Here is a 20,421-nt window from a genome sequence, read left to right as displayed (position 1 = left end):
CAGGGAAAAAAATGGTCAAACTGGAGAGAAATCCAGAAATAGGTCTAAGGTGATTCTGACCTGGTCCAGACTACAATCGAATGGCCTAGATAAATATAGATTAAGATTCCAAAGTTTCAAGTTATCCAATGGTCAGATTTGGAGAAAACAAAAGATCACCAAATAGTAAGTCGTTGAAACATAGTTTCACTATTAGGGTTAGTGTGGCAACGTCAAAAAAAAAAAAACAACTTTTGATGTTTTGTGTCATTTTTTTTTTTTTTTTTTTTTTTGTGGAATGAACCAGGTAAAAACACACACACACATTTGGAATTGTTTTGAGAAAGAGATTGTAAGTGGCTTTTTATTTTTTTATTTTTCTTACAAAAACAAAAAAAGATAACAAAAAATACTTAACATAATAATCAATAATGACACTCAACCACAGCCACCAGAAGATATATTAATACACATTCCATATGTTTTTTTTTTTTGGCAGACATTTTTTTCCCCCAGCTTTACTATGGCTCCGTTTGTTTCGGCGAAAAAATTTTACATGGAAAAATTTACATGTAAAATTTTCCTTGTGGAAATATTTTCCAACGTTTGTTTGCAAGAGGGAAAATAAGATGTCAAATATTACATTAACATTTTCCAGCATTTGCTTGCAAGAGGGAAAATACTTCTCTTTGCTTTCAACTCTTATAGCTTATTTACCCAAAAAAAAAAAAAACTCACAGCTTCTTGACAGCCTGCTACCCCACATATCTCATCAACCATAACCCGAATATAAAGCCAGTGAATTTAAAAGACCCAACAGTACTGAAGATATGGGGAAGGAATCTCTAAACAAACGGAATAAGGAGGCGTGCCAAAAGATGTGAACTGCGATAAACGGAAGAGATGGAATTGATTGTGAGTTACCGCAGCATTCCTGGCACAGAGAGCGCACTCAGCAGCATCTGTGGGCTTGGGCTTGGGCTTGGGCTTGGACTCCTCAGGGCTTGAGGGGCTTGGTTACAAAAAGAGCCTGATAGGGTTTTGTTCATGATCCATTAGGCAGTAGATAATATGATGATGGACCTAAAGTCAAATCCATTGAAGTTTGGGTCCATTAGGTTTCTAGGCTCAAGCCATTAATACTCTCTCTCTCTCTCTCTCTCCCTCTCTTCCCAAACCCTAGATCTCGCTTTGCTTTAGAGCTTATTCTGAATCTGAGCTTCCAATCTACTGATCGATCTCAAAAACTGTGCATATCCTCTCGAAGCTTCGGTGCAAGTGAGAATTCTAACCTCATCCCTATCTATGATCTTCTTTCTTCCCCTTTTACTGAGCTTATTTATGATATTGTTTTGGTTTTCATGTTTAAAACATGGATTATCTGTTTGTTCTGTCCGTTTTCTTGCATGGATCCATCAGAATCATCCACACAAACACTCCTGAAGATACCGATTAGAGCATCCAAACAGAATCTCCTGGATCGATTGCCCAAATCCAGGTTGCCCCATCTCTGCTATTCCTCAAGTCCAACGATACTCCAAGAGCTCTAGACAGTTCACCATTCCCGATAACATCATTATCTTCTCTTCGAAACTTAGATGCTCAGCCCACGCCTTCATCACAAACTCATCGTTCATGGCGACGCGAGCCACTACAGTGACATTCCTTGATTTCATCTCCTCGGCCGTCTGTGAAAAGCGAGTACAGTTGGGAGCGAATGGGACGGAGACTCCGAGGAGAACGAGTTTCAACCCTTTTGCAATTGATGAGATGGTGATGGATTAAAGATGGTTGTTTCGATCGAGATGGGAGAAGGTTGCAGAGTAGAGATTAAGGGAAGATGATTTTTGGGAGCGAGGGAGGATGGCATGAGGATCGAATGTTTTCGTCGGGAAGAACATAATAGTTTTCCAGGCTTGTTTTCCGTTCATTTTAGGCGTAAAATATGTCTGGCTATTTTCCGGTAAATACTAAGAATTTGGTAAATTTTTACTTTGAGGAAAATTTTCCAATTACAAAACAAACATTGGAAAATTTTACATGGAAAACTTTCCACATCAAAACAAACGGAGCCTATACAACAATTCCTTGTACATAAGTATTCCAAATTAACAGAAACACAAAAAAGCATTTCTTACTCAGAAATACTGATCGGTAACAGAAACGTTGTCATAGCACCATATAAGGTCAGCAACTATATCAAGTAGTAGCGAGTGAGAATTCCAAGAGAAACTGAGAATGGATTTCGCAACTAAGGAAGACAAGTAGTGAGTGAGTTTAGAAATAGCAACGAGCAGAAAAAGTTGAAATCAAAGCAATGTCAAGGTGCTGCCGCAAGTCATCAAGGGTGGGCAGTGTACTGCGGCTACTGCCAAGAACTATAGGAATTGGTGAAATGATTTGATGATAACTTTAGCACTAAGGCTTGATCTGAAACTGCGAAGAGATCGAGCAGAAGTTAGCAGACAGAATAGAGAAATGAGATCAAAACAGAACTGAAAAGAAAACCTGGTATGCACAAGGTATATAGAAGGGGAAGATCTCACATTAAAGAATGAGAGAACTATATGGAGTAGGCCTCCATCCTAGAACTCAACCAGTATCTCACCGGTCCTCTTGGCATCACACCAAGGTTGCCATTGCATCCCAAAAGAGCACTCTTCTCTCACCGAAGAAACAAGCATAAGCTGTAGTGTATTGTCAAAACTGTGGGGAAGGTAGTAGACACCCTTCTTAATTCATAGCTTCGCAACACTACAAGAAAATAGTAACTCTTTATGCGGAAGCAAGAGAATTCTAATGTAAACAAAATAGACGGCTTCTAGACTACTTAGTACTTACTAAGCCAGAAACTAAGGAGGAAGCAAGAGAATTCTAATGTAAACAAAATAGACGGCTTCTAGACTACTTAGTACTTACTAAAGCCAGAAACTAAGGATGTGACATCTGTCCAGACTTCTAGAACAATAAAAGAAAAGAAAAGAAAACTAAGAAACCCACACATGTAAAAAAAAAAAAAAAAAAAAAAAAAACCAGAAACTAAGGATGTGAAACATCTGTCCAGACTCTAGAAGATAAAAATGAAAAATCAAAAAAAAAAAAAAACCCCTAAACGCAGGCCTGAATGGTGGGTTCAGTTGTATGACAACTGGTCGACAACTTGGACCAAGAAGCTGTTGGGGATATCCACCCACCTCCTACAGTGATTCTGATGATAACAAACAAATGAATCATCTAATCTTTCAAGTCTTATGCGATAGACTAATATAAGCAAGCTGTATCAAGTCTTGAAGAAGGTATCAGACCACAAGGGACCAAGATCTCAGGGGTAACGGGGAATATATCAAGATTAAAAGAACTGAAGCGTTGGAATCATTCCAAACATCAAGCAATGCAAGATCAACATGAAGATTGTTGAAAACCATCTGCAAGAAAACTATGGAAGATTTAAAAAATATAGACCATTGTAATAGTGCACACACCACACACACACTTCACTGCATGATCATACATTTGCATCAGCATGAACGCACCCTCGTAACCTTAGAAAGACTCTAGGAGATGCCCAAATATTGCATTAGAACTAAAATGACATCATTAGACCACAACCCATATCTGGGCCACTTAAAAGTCAAAAGAGTTGTTCCTGTCTGTTGGAGGTCTATTCCAAGACCATTCAGTCGACCAGCTGATACCACACCTGACAGGACCCCAACACCAAAAGGAACCGGAAGAATCCAGTCAACCGGATTGTCTGAATCAGCCTGTAACAGCTAGTCCAACGGTCATATTCTTCCAACAGCTATATGCCTATATCTGGCAGTCGACTGGATCATCTGGCGGTCGACTGAAAGGTCCAAAAAGTGACTGTTTGAGAGAAATTAATTGCCTAATTAAGACACCTAATCACCCCAATAAATACTTTCACGGTAGCTCATTAAATTACAATTAATTATAAAGGCATTAGAGTGAAGGAAATCAAGTCTTCTCTTGAATTCTAGTTCTCCAGAGGAAATCAAGTCTCTCTAAAAGTCTTAGAGAAGACATCAAGGTGCATTCTTGATGCATTCAATTTCTTCATTGCACAATCATTTCATGCACCAAACAAGGTAATATCTTACCGACACACTTTTCTTATTCTTGTTTATTCACATAAGTGCTAGACTGTACTTAGGCTTGTGTAAGGACCTCATCCTTAAGAGATTTGGAAGGTCACTCTCTACCTATAGAAGAGGTTGCTTTTATACGGATCCTCTTATCCTTAAAAGATTATGTAAAGGTGTTTCCTTTCACCTATTATACTAAAAAGGAAGAACTAGTGGAATACCTCTGACAGGGGGCCTGTAGATAAAGGGAAGAAATCCCTGAGTGAACTCAAAGTTACAAGGGAGGAGAAGAATAGCACAGAGGGGGGGAGAGTGGTCACATGTCTTGCACCATACCCGACACTAAAACCTTCAATTCAATTCATCATTCAAAAATCTGATTAATAACTTGGGTTACATACCTGGTATATATAATAAACTGAATTCAAAACTTGCTTAAATAAAATCTAAAGCTAAATTAGCAATTCCTAACTACTTCCTAAATTCTACTAATAAAATTAGAAACAAAATAAACTCAAATTGGCAACTCTCTACTTGACTAACATCTACCCAAAATAAAAGATACATATCTTCCCAAATTAAATAACTCAACATTTCCTAAATAAAGTAAATCCTAAAATATCCTACTGGTCCTAAAAATCAAATCGGATCTGGTTCGTCTCGGTTGAGATTTCCCTAAGGGTCAACCCAGTTCAACCTCAATTCTGCATCAACCTCTCAAGGGGATCTTAAGGGGAGTGGACTAGACTCAGTTGAGTTAAACCACTATATATCTTTATGTCTCTTTGTGATTGTGTATCTTTTATATTTTACAATCATATAATTGAGGCTTAAATCCGAAAAAGTTTAAATCCAGTAGTGACAACCTATTCACCCCCTAGGTTATCTAACAAAAGTGTTGAACCAGTGGGACTTCAGGTCCAAAGTTCGAGATCTCGGTTTCGCCTAGGCCAAAAACCGAGATCTGGCAAGATCTCGACAAAACTGTGTATTTTTTGGACCAGACAACTCAGGAAAACTTGGGGATGGGTTCCAGTGGCCAAATGGCCAAGTTAGTCCCCGAAACTTGTCATCTAGCCTATTATAGGCCTTCTAATCACAATGTAAACATTAGATTTTTAAAAGCAAACCCAAAATGGTACTTTGACTTCTGACCCTAGGTTGGTAGTCTATGGTGTAGGTGAGCTCTACCATAGGCTATTCCAATCCTACACCATATGTGAACAATCTGAAAGACTGCTATGTTTTTAACTTCAAAATCAGTGAAAGCTGTGGAGAGTTCTTCAATTTCTACGGCCATAGCAGATGTCACAAATATTTAGTGCAAGAAAATGTAGATATTGCCACATGAATCCAATTCCCACCAGACAAGTTGATAGAAAAGCAATGGAAGCTTCCTAAAATGGCATATAAACTAAAAAATCTACCTTGGATAGTGTCTGCTAACTAAGCTTTCCATAAACTTGTCTGAAGAACAGCTTCCATGTGGAAAAGCCAACTTCTGCTTCAGTGAAATTCCAACATTGCCACTCGAATTTTGATGAGAAGGAGATAGATTCTCCTGGCCCTGTTCTCTCACTGAATCAAAACTCTCATCCTCACCAAAGTCAAAGAGATGTAACACTTCCTCTTTAGACATAGTTCTATGTATTTGCTGCTTATCCACCACTCTAGCAGCAAGACCCTCCTTTGTCACCTGTTTGGACAAATATTCTTCGTAAGAACCACTAATTTATGAATTAGTTTTGTGTTTGATTGTTGAGGTGAGTTCCAAAAGCAAAACCCTAAAGATGTTATGATTTGGTACAGAAGTAAAATGCTATCCACATGTTTGACAGCAGTTATATTTTTCTATACTACCTGACGTTTATATATTTTCTCTTCCATCGTTCCATGTGCCATCAAGCGGTAGGCATATACTGGTTTCTTCTGGCCATACCTACAAACATGCAAATGAATTTAAAGGTTTACAAAAGGGAAAAATAAGCTTAAATCCTCTCACAAACCAAACAACATGGTTACATGCCTCCAAACCCGATATATAGCCTGGAGATCATGAGTTGGATTCCATGAACCATCAACAATGATTACACGATTAGCAGCATGAAGATTGATTCCCAGAGATCCAGCTCGAGTTGATATCAAAGCGCATTTCACCCTCGTATTCTTGGGTTCATTAAAATTCTCAACTAGCTTTTGCCTTTCAGAACCATCTGTGCTTCCATCTAGCCTGTTTAGCACACAGATCAAAGTCAACCAAGAACAGAAAATAAGGGTGTCAATTCTAGGCCCAACATGAGAAACCCAACCAAGATCAACTGATAAAAACCAAGACCGGACCAACTGGTTCGTAAATTAGGCCAGCCCCAATTTTTCCAAGTAATCAGTCACTCCTGCTTTGGCCAATTAGACCGACTGGCAACCCGATTAGAACCTGACTAAATCAATTAGACCCAAATTATGGCTTAGTTTTCACCCATTTTTCATTGTCTCCCTGACTATTATTTGGTCATCCAGCCTTAGGACCGGTTATGATCTGATTGAGCGAGACCAATAACCAAACCGATAAACAAAACCGAATTAGGTAATATTTCTATCTAAGGCAAAATGAACCTTCAGTTCAATTTCAGTCTGGCCAAAATAGGGCAGTGCCTAAGTTCGGCCTACCTAAACCCAACTGAAACTGACTGGTTGGCATTTGGCACCCTTAACACAACAGGTCCAGTAAAGTGTAGGTTTCAGTTTTTCTTATCTCCATTCTATGGTAATCTTTTACTCATAATCTGATGAAAATAACTTCCCCAAGACTAACTCTAGTCCTGTTTAGGGTTAACCAGACGTCTACTTTCAGGGATAATTTGAGTTTCTGTCAATTTGGGGAAGTGCGCAGAATGTGTTCAGCATTTTTTGGGGAGGGGGGTCATCTCGCACACTTGGGACAGTTTATCTTCACAATGGCGCATAAACATGTAAACTATGTGCTTTTTTCCTTTTATTACTGCTGAAAAAAAAAATCATGTAAGGTTTGATAGATTTTTAGATGTAAATGCATCATCTTATCCATGCTCACAAAACTTCAAATACTGTGGCTGCTGCAAGTTGTATATACACACCTGTACCAATCCTTTCCTTGTTTCCAATACTTTCCAGCTTCGTGTTTTCGTGCCAATTTTGAGAGATAAAACTCAATAAGATCCAGAGTTGTCAAACTCTGGCTAAACACTAATGCCTTATCACCTGCCTCAGAACTCATAGATAGAATCTCAAGCAGCAAAACCATTTTACCACTGTAGTCAGCCTCTCTATAGTTTTTTTCATGAAGTAAATCACTCCACCAATCCTGGAAAAGAAAGCCTGATGACATTACAAACCCTTTAACATTGACAAGAACAAGGCATATTATCATGACAGTCATTTCAACAAACTATTAGGCACATGCAAGAGACACTGCATCCAAGTATTTTCAGAACAAATCTTTAGTTCATGCAACAAAAGCTAAAGTGTATTTCTGAATTATGCTTTACATCATACTGTTATCTATTAGGGTTTTATTAATATGCTAAAATAACTTTCTTTTGGCAATTGAAACTTTTTGAGTCTGGGGGGCTGACCTTAAGTTTTCATATCAAAGAAAAGTAGAGATTGGTGACCCATTCACAGCTATGTTACCATAAATTGGTGAGGAAACCAGCATATAAAAGATGGATAATAAATAAAGCGTGCCCACCTAATTGCAAAAATATCTCACAATAATCTGTGCAAAAATAAATTAATAACTAAAAAAATTTCCATTTTTGTGGTCGTACAGAAAAGAATAGGCCCAATATAAGATCCAGTAAATAAAGATTGGGATAATTTCAGCATACAGTATAGATGCTAGAAGACAGTTGTGCAACAAGTTGCTCAAACCTCGTGAAAAAAGCCATTATCACTTTTCTTATCCATGAAGTCATTCTTGCTTCTCGCCTTGTCTGCTTAGAACAAGAACAGAACTATTATTATCATTATTATCCATGACATCATAAGAATATTAAAACGAAATCCAAAAAAAAAAGTCCAACATTAGCATCAACCAAATGGGTGAAAGAATGAACACAATGATGAATCCTAAGCCCTAATTACAGATATGACTATAATTTTAATAGTTAACTATTCATAAACATTGGAAACAGACTCAAAAAAATAAAAAAAAAGGGGGAAAGAAAAGAAAATTATTGCACAAAATTCTGATTACTATCCATCTATTTAATAAGATAATAAATTTTATTATATTTTTCTGATTATTATCCAGATGTCAAAAAATTCCTAACTTATGCCAAGAAGCAGATAAATATCCAAATAAAAAACAGTATACAATATCTCACTGAATCTGATTATTGGCTATCTGCTTACATCCTTTGCTGCGAGTGGGGTCTCTCCAACCCCCAACCACAGGCACTGGATAAGGTGACGCTTTATTTAGAAAATAAGAATAACTTACTTACCAAGTACCAATAACAAAGATGTTAAAGCCAGAAAACAAAACAGCAAATAACTGTCATCATTAAGAACTCCATACTATTTGTCAAGAAAAATATGAAAATGATATTTTTCATCTTTTGTAATTTTATCTTTCAACTTCTAATTTTTGGAGCTCACATAACCTCAGTTATATATTTTCTGAATTCTTCTGACCTCAATTAAATTGCGTTAAATTTTCACCTCTTTTAATTAATAACGTGAGCTAACTTAACTTCAAATAAGACGATGAAGTAGGACATAAAGGAAAGAACACAGGTAGAACACGTACAGAAGAAAGCTCTGAGAGGAGTCAGAGCATCCCCTAATTGAACAATCACAAGAGTTCAGAACCCTATTTATAAACAAATATTGGATTCAAGTAAGCTTTTATCTGCCAAGCATTGTCTCTCCTAAAGTGGAATCACGATAGACATATTACTAAAGCAATGGATACCATAGATGTACAGCCAAACTAGCGTAGGAATCCAAGAGACTTCAGATTTAGGTTTCCTGCAGTGTAACTGTACTAAGTGGAGTCAACCCGGAACACACTAATGGGTTTTGCAAACAATCTAAACTTCCTTCACTGCCAATAGGACATTCATCAATGGCAATGAAAATCTGACAGTTGATTCCTCCCTTCTTTCATTCCTCGCACGAGATATGTAATTGATTTGAGAGATGATTATAAATGCTGGCAGACACTTTGGTGGAAAGATACCGTCCCAGCAAAGTCCCCAAACCCAACCCACCCCACTCAAAAAAAAAAAAAAAGATTTACTCTCCAGAGAAAAAAGAGATACACCTAATGGTGCATCCCTGCCTTTGTCCAGGCTCAAAATAGGAAGACCATGAATTAAAAGGCTGTATTCCTATCAATGAAGAACACTCCGGTGGCTATTCATAAACCATAATAAATGCGTAAATACAAATGGAAATGAAAAAAATCAACATCTTTGGCAAGATATGGAACAACAGTTCACCAAAGGCACAAATGCTCAAAAATCAACTCTCTGAAAAAACAGAAAATACCAAGGACGGGTACCTCCAGCAATTGTATCACGTTCTATGTTATCATCACTAGAACTATCATCGTCAAGAAAATTATCCACAGCATCTTCCTGTCTTAGGCAGCCTCTGTGTTCTTTAGCCATTTGCAAGAGGCCAGGGTGGTTCCATATCTACAACCAAAAAGACATTTACTTGAAAAATTAATAGAAAGACAAGTAGCAACATGCCAACATCACTTCAACAGTTTTTATAGCATCTGGAGTGGTCATATTTCCTTTAAACAAAATACCTGAGCTAATGCCTGATATCCAGCAAAAAAGGAACGCTTCCTTATTTTATCACCAGAAACCTTGTCATTTGTGAACCCATGTACATCGAGAAATCTTTTGTACAACTTCCTTTGTAACGGCGAAAGCTTTACAGCAATTACAAACACAGTTTTTGGGGGCAAGTCCTTCTTCACTGCATTCATATCCATTCTTTGAACAAATCCTTTCAACTGTTCATAGAGGATATGTGACCTCTCGTTCATAATTTTTACATCAACTGACGTAGAATTAGTATGTTGACCATTCTCTATAGGATTTTGGAACCTGCATATAGGACTCCATTAGCAGGAGAAAACAAAATATTCAAACCAAAAATTGCAGAACCATCAAACAAAACAAGAAACTAGGATAACGAAAAGGACAGCAGAACTCTCACCTGTTCCTAAACTCATGGCTGCTACCAAGAAATCCTTCTCTAACAAAATCAACCATCTGCCCATCCAATATGCCATGAGGATAATTAAGACAGGGAATCACTAAAGCACATACAAAATTATGTTTCAAGGTTCAAACATAAACATATGATCCTTACGCAATAATATTCCATTAGGTTATTTTGTAGTGGTGATCCAGTTAATGCAATCCTCCTCTGGCACTTCACCTGCTTCAGAGCTTGGGTGGTGTCAGCCCTAGTGTTCTTGATCATGTGAGCCTCATCACAAACTAGGATATCAGGACCATCCTGATAAATAAAAAAACAAAGATTCATAAAACAACTCAGCATATAAAATAATTATGAGATCCAAAAATGCTCATAATATGAAAACAAGCAGCTTCATGTTCATTTAACCCCCTATTCTATGGAAACCTAGGTTGGAAACTCTACCATAGAGTTCATATACATTGGCCACTTTCCATAAGATGTATAATAATTAATAACAGCAGAGACAAAGTACCAACAAAACATACCGTATTTTAACGTCAATCAGAAAAAATAAATTAAGGAGAGTATTACGCATAATTTCAGTCAATCAAATCATTTGAATAAAAGCTGAAGTCAAGATTCCATTCAGTGTATAACACTTAATGTGTATTGACTGAGTTAAAAAACAAATACTTCATTTACCATATGCAATTAGGTCCAGTTGTCCACTTGGAAATTAGAATTACCCATTTCTGCCAACAACAATTTGAATTATATGAGAGCCCATAGTTGTCAAGGTGTTGCCTCGGCGTACAGACACCCCTTGATGGAAGAATGTTTTGGTTGCCAAGGCATCCCCTGGGCCCCTTGTTGATGTCGCCTAGACATCCAGCCCAGACACCATGACAACTAAGTGAGAGGCTAAGTCTACTGGTTAATTACAAAAGGAAGCATGAGAAAGGAATGCAGGCATGTGTTTAAGCAGGAACAAAAACCCAGTAGAAATTGATGCAATCCCGGATTTCAACAGGGTTTAAAACCCCATGTGGGTTCACTATGAGCCCACCCAAACCAATCTCCAGATATCCAATGGTCAAAATTACCACATCATATTTCCACATGGCACGAGTAGGTGTGCCATCCACACATCTTTTCTTGTATGATTAAATATTTACATCACTACTGTACTATCTAACTTTTAGTTGTCTACTTGTATATGATGCTTCATTTCAAGAATAATGATATTTTAATTTCTATCCAAAACGCAGGACTAGATATCAAACAAAAATACAACTTATAGAGAATATAGCCAAATATACATGGGAGGTTCAATTTCAACTTGTCCCCTAACTTGTTAATTTTTACTTTTCTTATAATATAAAATAATTAAACACAAAAAATTACATGCCTTCAAATTTATCAAAAATGAGCTTTCTATAAAAGCAACTGAGAGAAAAAAATAACAAAAGCAATAACTATTAATAAGAAAAAGAAGAAAACAACAACAGAAAATAGAAAACGAATGCAATCAAGTGAAGAAAAAATTCATAATGCAAGATATGAACCTGCAGAGAATAACATATCTCTCTAGCAGCATGCCTATCCTTCACATTCTTCCCAAGGGATAAGTTTCGGAAAGCACTGTAACCAATCAAGAATACACCACCTTTGGCTCTCCACTTCGCAAGCCACTCTGCCCTTCTCTCTCTGAGCAAAGAAAGAATCATGTCATTCTTGTTACATTTTATAAAGCTTGATAAGTTAAGATAGCCAGAACGAAAGCAATCCAACCACTGAATGGGTCCCAGACAGAGTAAACTGATTTCCTAAATTGGGCAAAAATGGGTAAGAAAACCTGATCTATAATGTCCTCGTTATGCCTAGGATGCCTAGGATGAATTGTAATTGTAATTTTGTGAAACAAAAAAATATAATTTTTATGATACATTTACATACATTATGCAAAATATGTGGTTCTAAAATGCATTTGTGTTATATGTATATTTAGTATGTTGTATACAGTCTGTGTCTATAATTTTATATATATATATATATATAGAGAGAGAGGGAGAGAGAGAGGTCAATTTAAGCTGGACGGAACCATAGCCCACTGCAGCCAACTCTGCATTGGAATTTCTCAGCCAGCCCATGGTTTGGACCTGATTGGGCTCAGATTTGTCCACCCCAAATTGCATCCCTGTCAAGTTATGTGAGCCTAATTTGGACTTGTTGAGTTTAAACTGAGATAGGTTTGATACAATACTCGCATAGCTATTTCATTATGAATTTTTTAACCAAGAAAGAGTCTTGGATTATGTTTTCCATTATGTCCCATTCAGTGGTGCCATAGCCCTTTTCAGATTTGCCTATATTTTAACTGCTATTATGAACATTATGCCATTAAGATTGTATTCACTACTGCAGTGTCATCGGATTCTGAACAACCACCTTTAAGTGTGGCTTAATTCGAAGTTCAATGTGCTTGTTTCACCCAACTACAAATGACACAGGGCCCAACTATTGAAGGATTTATATAGCTGATATTATGTTTTCAACAGTTTTGAAGGATAACACAGAGCACCTTCCGGTATAAGGAAGAAAGCATCGAGGCTCAAATTTTAAGGCCCATGTGCTCACTAGGCATCTGATGATGTTGGGCCATGGCCCACGGGTCCCTGCCTAAGAGATGGGGACCAGTAACATGCCTTTTTTTTCCTAGAAACTTATATTAGTTTGAGTACTGAACTGTACAATTTAAAAAGGTCCATTAGAAAAGGTCATGGGAAACCTGTCCTAGATAAAACAGTCCAGTCCTTTGGGCTCCCTTAGTTTCATTTTCATTAGCCTTTAGTCTAAGTTCTATTAGAAATATGTTGAAGTCAGTAGTTACCTTTATCTAAGTCAATTAACTTGTACCTTAGAGAAATTGGTCTGCTACTGTTCAGGCTGTTAAGATGTGTATATGTATGTGATACCACATTGGTATTATAGTCAGACCCTGTGGTAATTGGTATACTTTTAGTTGTTAATGTAGAGATAAGTTAGTTTTCCTTTACCGCAAGGAGTGAAGAGTCTTCTAGTCCTTGCAGCAATGTAGTGGTCCTGTAATTAGTGATCAATATATACAATGGGGAGGGGCTACCACAGGTTTATGGACAGTCTCTCTCTCTTGTGACAGTCTACTCTCCTTTCTTCCTCTCCCTCTCTTCTCCTATTTTGTTAGTTCTAGTTCTCCCTTTTTGATATTGTTTCACAGGCCATGGAATTAACAACCTAGAGAGTGGTTTAAAAGATTAGATGGACTCCTATTCATGACTTCTCTCTTGTTTCTGCAACTATTGATTTCAAGCACTGGAGAGACATCCAGCACCATGACACAAAAACTCTAAAGTTTTTCCTTTCTTTATTTTCAGTTTTGAGATCTTCAATTCATCTTTATGACTAGCACAGTTCTAGTATTCTATTTTAGGACCCAATATTATGATTAGTCATTAGACTGGTGTAGTGAATTTCTATACCACTCCCTAACAAGGCCTCGGGGAAAAGAAAATATATTGTATACCTAGTAGTTCTTGAAGATGCTATTCGTTCACATCGGAGAACTGCTCTTCCCATTTTATACATATCTTCATATTTCGCAGTCAATTAATTACTTTTGTTTCAAATTTTCAATTGAAAAATGTGCCAACCCAATTCCAAAAATCAGCATATACAGGACTTTTGTGAATAAACCCGAGAATCCATTTGCAAATTCAAAGCATCAGAGTAGAAAATGTCATTGGGGTATCAATGAATGAGAACTTATAACAACAACTTGTAAATGCTGCAGATCACAATCCAAAAATCAGCATATACAGGACTATTATGAATAAACTCCATAACCATTTGCAAATTCAAAGCATCAGAACAGAAAATGTCATGGGGTATCAAAGGCATCCTTAACATATGTCACCACCAATTCCATAAATTAAAAAATAGGTAACCGTGTAACGGTATCAAAGAAGACTTTTATTGAACATGATATGGCAATTTGGCCATAGTAGCAGGGCGTGTAGGTGACCCAATGCGTTGGAGGGGGCCTGGATGCAAGGTGAACAAGGCACCCTGCCTAGGCAATGCCTCAAAAATATGATTTTTCCTTTACATGCTCAAGGTAGACAAGCTTGTCTGCACAGTCCACCTAGTTCTGCCACATGAATAGTTGTCATGGTGTCGCCTAGGCGGTGATTTGGCGTCCTGGCGGAAAAAGAAATTCATGGCAGTGCTACGATTTACGTGACTCACAAATGGCGGTCGCCATTGGCAGATAGGCGTCGCCATGGCACCGCCATGGACACCAGGTCATGCCTGATTCACTAGGCGGTCGATTTTTTGTAAAATGCAGGGTGATTTTGATAGGGCTATGTTGATTTTTTATAATTTGATGTTGCTTAATGTTGGTTTTATATGTTATAGGGTATATATTGTAGGCTTGTAGCATGCTAAATAACTTTAGAAAATAAAGGAAATAAAAAAGTAGCATACTAAATAACTTTAGAAAATAGGGAAAATAAAAAATGACACATGGGCGATTTGACCGCCATGGCAACTCCATAATGGGCAATTCATCGCCAAATCGATTAACCACCCCTCAACCAACTTGGATCGATTTAACGCCATGACAACTATGGCCACATGGCAGGAAAATTTGGCAATTCAAACCATTGGATAGCCAACAGAAGATCTGGATAGGCAAGATTTCAAAGTTCACATACAAATTCAGCCATAGACCCTCCCATGTCCATGCACCACTACCGTACACTCTTCTGTAAACTTGGGCTTTGCAGAACTCTATTTCACCACTTGGAAAACTCCATTTGGATCAAAACTTATCTTGTGAGCAGGGAAACTAGGGGTCTACCTGCCCAGAAAATTTGGGTCCATTTGATCATGCCATGTCAAGGAAACTTATGAATGATGGCACCAACATAGAGAAACCTAGATCCACAAAACCAAGACCGACTTAAAGTGACATTATAAGCATCAAATAATGTCATAAAAACTGACACCCAGCCTGAGCAAAAAAAGTCAGTTGATTGATTATAATAATAAAAATATTCAAACCTTGGAACATCCTCCAGCATGAAAACGCGAAGAGGCTTTAGCTCAGTGGGCTGCCACTTCACAAACTCACGCCGCCAATTGTGCAGCACATTCACAGGTGTAACTATTAGTGCAGTTTTCAAACCCAAGTCAACACTCCGCATAGCTGTGTAAAGAAAAGCTATTACCTGCACATCGAATAAAAAATTAGGATAATTTCATTAATCAAGCATTTTATACAGATTTAAGTCTAGCAAAGGTGTAGAGAACTTATAATTAAAAGGGTAAATTAAAACCGAGGCACCCAACATTTAAGAAAACTACGTTTGTGGTACCTCATGTTTGAAATATTATGTTTGGGGTTCCTTATTAGCCAGTTCTATTCAAAGAGTATATTTATTTCCAACTTTGCCCATGGTCAGCTCTCTCTCCCCACTCCCACCCCCCCCCCAATTCTGCAACTCCTGCCCCACCCCCTTGCTTTGGTGGTTGTTTATCCAGAAAATGGAAATGCAGTGGCAAGTAGTAGAAGATGCACGAAGACGACAAAGAAATCATACTGAAGGAAGCAGCATCTGATAGGAAAAGAAGAAAATATGGGAAAATCCAAAAGGAGAAACCTTCAAGACAATCGATCAGCTTCTGCAACCAACCTGAATGCGATCAAGGGGTAAGTCCAATCTGGTCCTGGCAATATGGCCTATCAGTGTTCGTTTAAAAAAAGCTGATCTTTGTATGAAATGCCGACTTGATTTCCTTGCTTTGAAATGGGGAAGAGATTGTTCTATTTTGGCCGAAGTGAAAGATAGTGGATGTTTGCCAGGAGAAGCGTTCTAGAGATGATATTTTAGAAAGCTTCCCATGGTGGTTTGATCATAAACCCATTGTCTTATGTTGCTGGACACCAGGATCGGATTGTGGCCATAAGCAATAAAAAAGTCTAGATCTTTGGATCCAAGCTGTAAAGAACAGGAATAAAAGACCCCAATTCCAAAAAGAAGGATACATTGACAGTAAGGAATACTGAATTTAGATTTACCAGAACTAGAATTTGGCTAGGCACCTTTGGTATTTTCTGTCTGTGGTGCTCTGGAGTTTGGAATTTTTCATTGGAATCTTAATCTGTAGTGCCATGAAGAGTAGAAAGTTAGCTAGCTCGGTAGGTGGGGCGGGTGTTGTGGAGAGGGGTGGGGATGGGAGTTGCAGAGGGGGAAGGGGCTGGAGTGCGGGGCAGCATGGAAATGGGGGTGGGGGTGGGGGTGGGGGCAAAATCCGGAGATGGGACGGAGGTGGGAGTGGGGGGGTTGAGAGAACTAGCTGTGGGAAAAGTTGGAATATTTTCAGTCTTAAACAGAACTTGCTATTAAGGAACCCCAAACATAATATTTCATACATGAAGTACCCCAAACATACTTTTCTTAAACGTTGGGTACCTCAGCTGTAATTTACCCTAATGAAAACCATGGAGAAATTGTTAAAATAACTGGTTCACATGATAATGCCTACTAAATTCAGAACAATTGCCCCAACTTGACGTGTCCAAGAATATGATAGGAGCAAGATAGGGAGTCCAAGAAAATTTGTTTGACCCCTCATTCAGATCAGTTCAAAACCTCTATGGTTCCAGATATTATCAGTACTGGTTCTTGGACCCACCCGGTCTCGTCCCATCCCTCTCCAGCCTGTGTTTGGAATGCCTTGCTTCCTATTAGGCCCAATGGTGGTAGTGACATTATTTTGCGGTCTCCAGTCTCTTCAGGAGTTTTTTGTTCTAAGGCGGCTTGGGAGTTAATCAGACTACAAGGTGTCCCTGCTCTTTGGAAAAAGATTATTTGGTTTCGTCACCACACCCCTCGGCACATCTTTATTGTTTGGAGGGCTCTATCTAATTTCTTCCCAACTCAGTCATTCCTCATTCATCGCCAGATATCTGTCTCCCCTGCTTGCACCGATTGTTAGAATGGTAGTGGAGGACACTGACCATCTCTTCTTTGTTTGTCCCTTATCCTCTCCTATTTGTTAATAGGTTTTGGATAGATGTTGGCCAAGGCGCTGTCAGATTCTCCCCTTTCAACGGGAGTGGATTTTGGTTGATATGACTTTCGAAAGGTCTTCTATTTGCGACATGGTGGGTAAGCTTGCCTTCAAAGCTTCCATCAACCAAATTTGGATGGAACAAAACCTTAGGAAACGGACCTCCAACTCTCGTCCTCTTCAAAAGATTTGGGATTCCATATCCTTTGACATCAAAGGAAAGCTTTCTTCTATTTCTACTACTTGTATTGAGTCCCCAAGGAACAGGCATATTGTTGTCTCATGGGGTCTTCCCCTATCCTATTTCCAAGCTATTCCTCCTTAATGGTACGGGATTTGTGTATTTTTTTTCTTTTTTCCTTTCTTCCCCCGTTGCTTCAGGCATTGTATTTTTTCTCCTCCTCTTGGTGATGAATTAAATTATTACACCCCAAAAAAAGCCAGAATAAATGGTGTGTAACTTTAGCCACAACAGGATGGATAATGAGGTGGTGAATATTGGTGAGAGGGAGATGCCTCAAAGTGAGTATTTAGATATCTAGAATCAATCATAAATAAAGAATGTGAACTAGAAGATGAAATTGCCGAGAGGATTAAAATAGAGTGGATGAAGTGGAGAGGTGCGTCCGGAGTATTGTGTGATCGGCGTATTCCTTTAAAAATTAAAGGAAAATTTTATAGGACTATCATTGATCCAGCTATCATGTAAGGTGTGGAATGTTGGACAGTTAAAAAGTGGCATATAACTAAGCTATGTGTAGCAGAAATGAGGAAGTTGAGATGGATGTGAGGGGAAACTAGGAAGGACAAAGTAAGGAATAACCATATTAGAGCTAGGTCGACCATATTAGAGCTTCGTTGGGAGTAGCTCCAATTCATATTAGAGCTGGGTTGATCCATGGATGATGTAATCTACGGCCATATTAGCTACAGTACCAATGAATACAATCTGAAAATCCAGATTATGGGTCTCAAATGCAACCAGGCCCAATGGTCGAATCTGTGACCAGATCCAAGATAAAGGAAGCAACTATATTGTTAAGGAAATAAATAAGATTGATGGAAAGGGAGGGGAAAGACATGGATATCGATCTGCTTCTAAGGAAGAAGAGGGAAGAAATCAGATACGGGACATAAATCCTGTATGCACTATTCAACAGCACCAAAACTCTTAAAAAAAACTCTGATTCTTTAATCAAATAATCTCTAATTGAATGGGAGTGCATTACATATATAAAGACCTTCTAAAATTCCTAAATTGACTCATAAAAGGACTCCTAATCATACTTACACACTCAATAAAGTAAATAAACTCAAAACAAAACTCTATTTAATTAAAGTATCCTAATTAGCCCAGATACTTAACTATTAATACCGCGTACCAAGTTTATTCCCACTTTATAGACTTATAAATTAGGCTCATTACAATGAAACCCAAAAAAATAAAAGACCCAACCTATAATATCTCTCCAAATGTCAATCTTAGCCCATTGAACTGCCACAAGCACCTTACTGGCCTCCAAAGATTGTGTATATGCCCCCCATATGGGATTAATGTCCAATCTTCATAAATATCTGTATACTATAGTAAATCTTTCTTTGGCCCTTCGGCCCAGTATAATCTTGTCATTCTAGAAAAAAATAAAAGAAAAATTGGCACTAAGAATAGTAAAGCCCAATTTGAATCATTAATTGAGAAAAATTCGAAAGGGGGGGGGGGCTGAGAAACTAATGAAGCTGCAGCATTAGTCTGGTATAAAGTGTTTGGATTACAACCTGAATCGAAAGCATTGGCGATGAATATCCAAAGCCATGCCATGCGAGAGATTAAATCATGATAATCATGAAATATGGACACACTCATGTATATACACCATACATAAATAGAGAGAGAGAGAGAGAGCATACCTGAAAAGTTTTACCAAGACCCATGGTATGAGCTAGAATGCAACCAAGACCTTTGTCCCCAGACTTTACTTTTCTGACTGACTGTATGATATTTTCCCACATAAAACGTATCCCAGCAATCTGCAATTTACCACAAATTCACATGCAAATTATTAAATAACCCTAAAGAGAACCCATTCTGTTAGAAAGAATCACATCAAAATGTAAGAACTCTCCTGATAGTATAAATAACAGGATTAAAATGATCAAAAAGCCATGACAGTTTGCAAATACATGCATTATACGTTATTTAAACCTCTAATAAAAAATTATTTAAAAGAAAAAGGGAAGAAAAAAGGGACACTTCTGTATTCCTCTAGACCCCAATGACGAAGGAAAAAATATGTATTTTTTACCTGAGCCATGTAAGCACATAGCTTTACCATATTAATCAGAACGTATGCACTACGCATAACAAATTTTCACCATATTCTTCATTTATTTGACATAACAATACATCAAAACAAGATAAAAGGAAAGACCATTCCTGATGCAGCCACCCAATCCTGATCCTAGGTTAAGAATCAACGATTCAATTGGCTGCAACACAAGCATAGTTTTAAAGATATTTCTGTTCAATCGAGGGCTGAGAAGCTTGCGGGTTTTGGTATTCCAGCAAACAGAGATGGAGAAAGAAAGATGTAATATAGAAAAAAAGAAAGAAGCGATAGGAGGGCTGTTCTGGAACTGTGAACAGTACCCATGAAAAATACCATGAACAGTAATTTAGAAGAAAAGAGAAGATGGGAGAAGAGAGAGAAAGAAACGAGGAAGCCTTCTCGGCTACACAATTCTCATCCAAATTCTGTACTCTATTCCCTAAATAATGGAGTGGTGTTACATGTATTTAAATATTCAAAATTAAGAAAAATAGAACCCCCTGATATCTAGTCTCCTAAAATAAATAAACTAACTTAAAAGTACTTTTAGAACTTTAATCTTGCTAAACAACTAAAACCCCACGAATAATAAATAAATCTAAAAGGACTCCACTCAAGAGAAAACTTTCCACACATAAGGAATGAGCCCCGCAAGATCCCTCAAAAAATTACTGTTTGATAAATTCATT

General features: G+C 37.8%; 1 protein-coding gene across 6 annotated transcripts in view; it reads right to left on the bottom strand.

Annotated features, from left to right (window-relative positions):
• The window catches only part of LOC122091867 (protein CHROMATIN REMODELING 20), a 76,098-nt gene that overhangs the window by 7,105 nt on the left and 48,572 nt on the right, over positions 1-20,421 (bottom strand). For all 6 annotated transcript variants that reach the window (XM_042662070.1, XM_042662069.1, XM_042662066.1 and 3 more), the window contains 12 exons: positions 19,314-19,433; positions 15,393-15,559; positions 11,855-11,996; positions 10,458-10,607; positions 10,302-10,357; positions 9,886-10,189; positions 9,631-9,766; positions 7,995-8,056; positions 7,199-7,425; positions 6,112-6,315; positions 5,946-6,024; positions 5,513-5,781 (listed from right to left, as the gene is read on the bottom strand). In XM_042662070.1, the coding sequence (XP_042518004.1) occupies positions 5,513-5,781; positions 5,946-6,024; positions 6,112-6,315; positions 7,199-7,425; positions 7,995-8,056; positions 9,631-9,766; positions 9,886-10,189; positions 10,302-10,357; positions 10,458-10,607; positions 11,855-11,996; positions 15,393-15,559; positions 19,314-19,433 (1,916 nt within the window). The remainder of the gene's footprint in view (positions 1-5,512; positions 5,782-5,945; positions 6,025-6,111; positions 6,316-7,198; positions 7,426-7,994; positions 8,057-9,630; positions 9,767-9,885; positions 10,190-10,301; positions 10,358-10,457; positions 10,608-11,854; positions 11,997-15,392; positions 15,560-19,313; positions 19,434-20,421) is intronic.

Source organism: Macadamia integrifolia, chromosome 10, assembly GCF_013358625.1.
Source record: "Macadamia integrifolia cultivar HAES 741 chromosome 10, SCU_Mint_v3, whole genome shotgun sequence".
Taxonomy (NCBI): Eukaryota; Viridiplantae; Streptophyta; class Magnoliopsida; order Proteales; family Proteaceae; genus Macadamia; species Macadamia integrifolia.
This window is presented reverse-complemented; position numbering and strand designations above follow the sequence as displayed.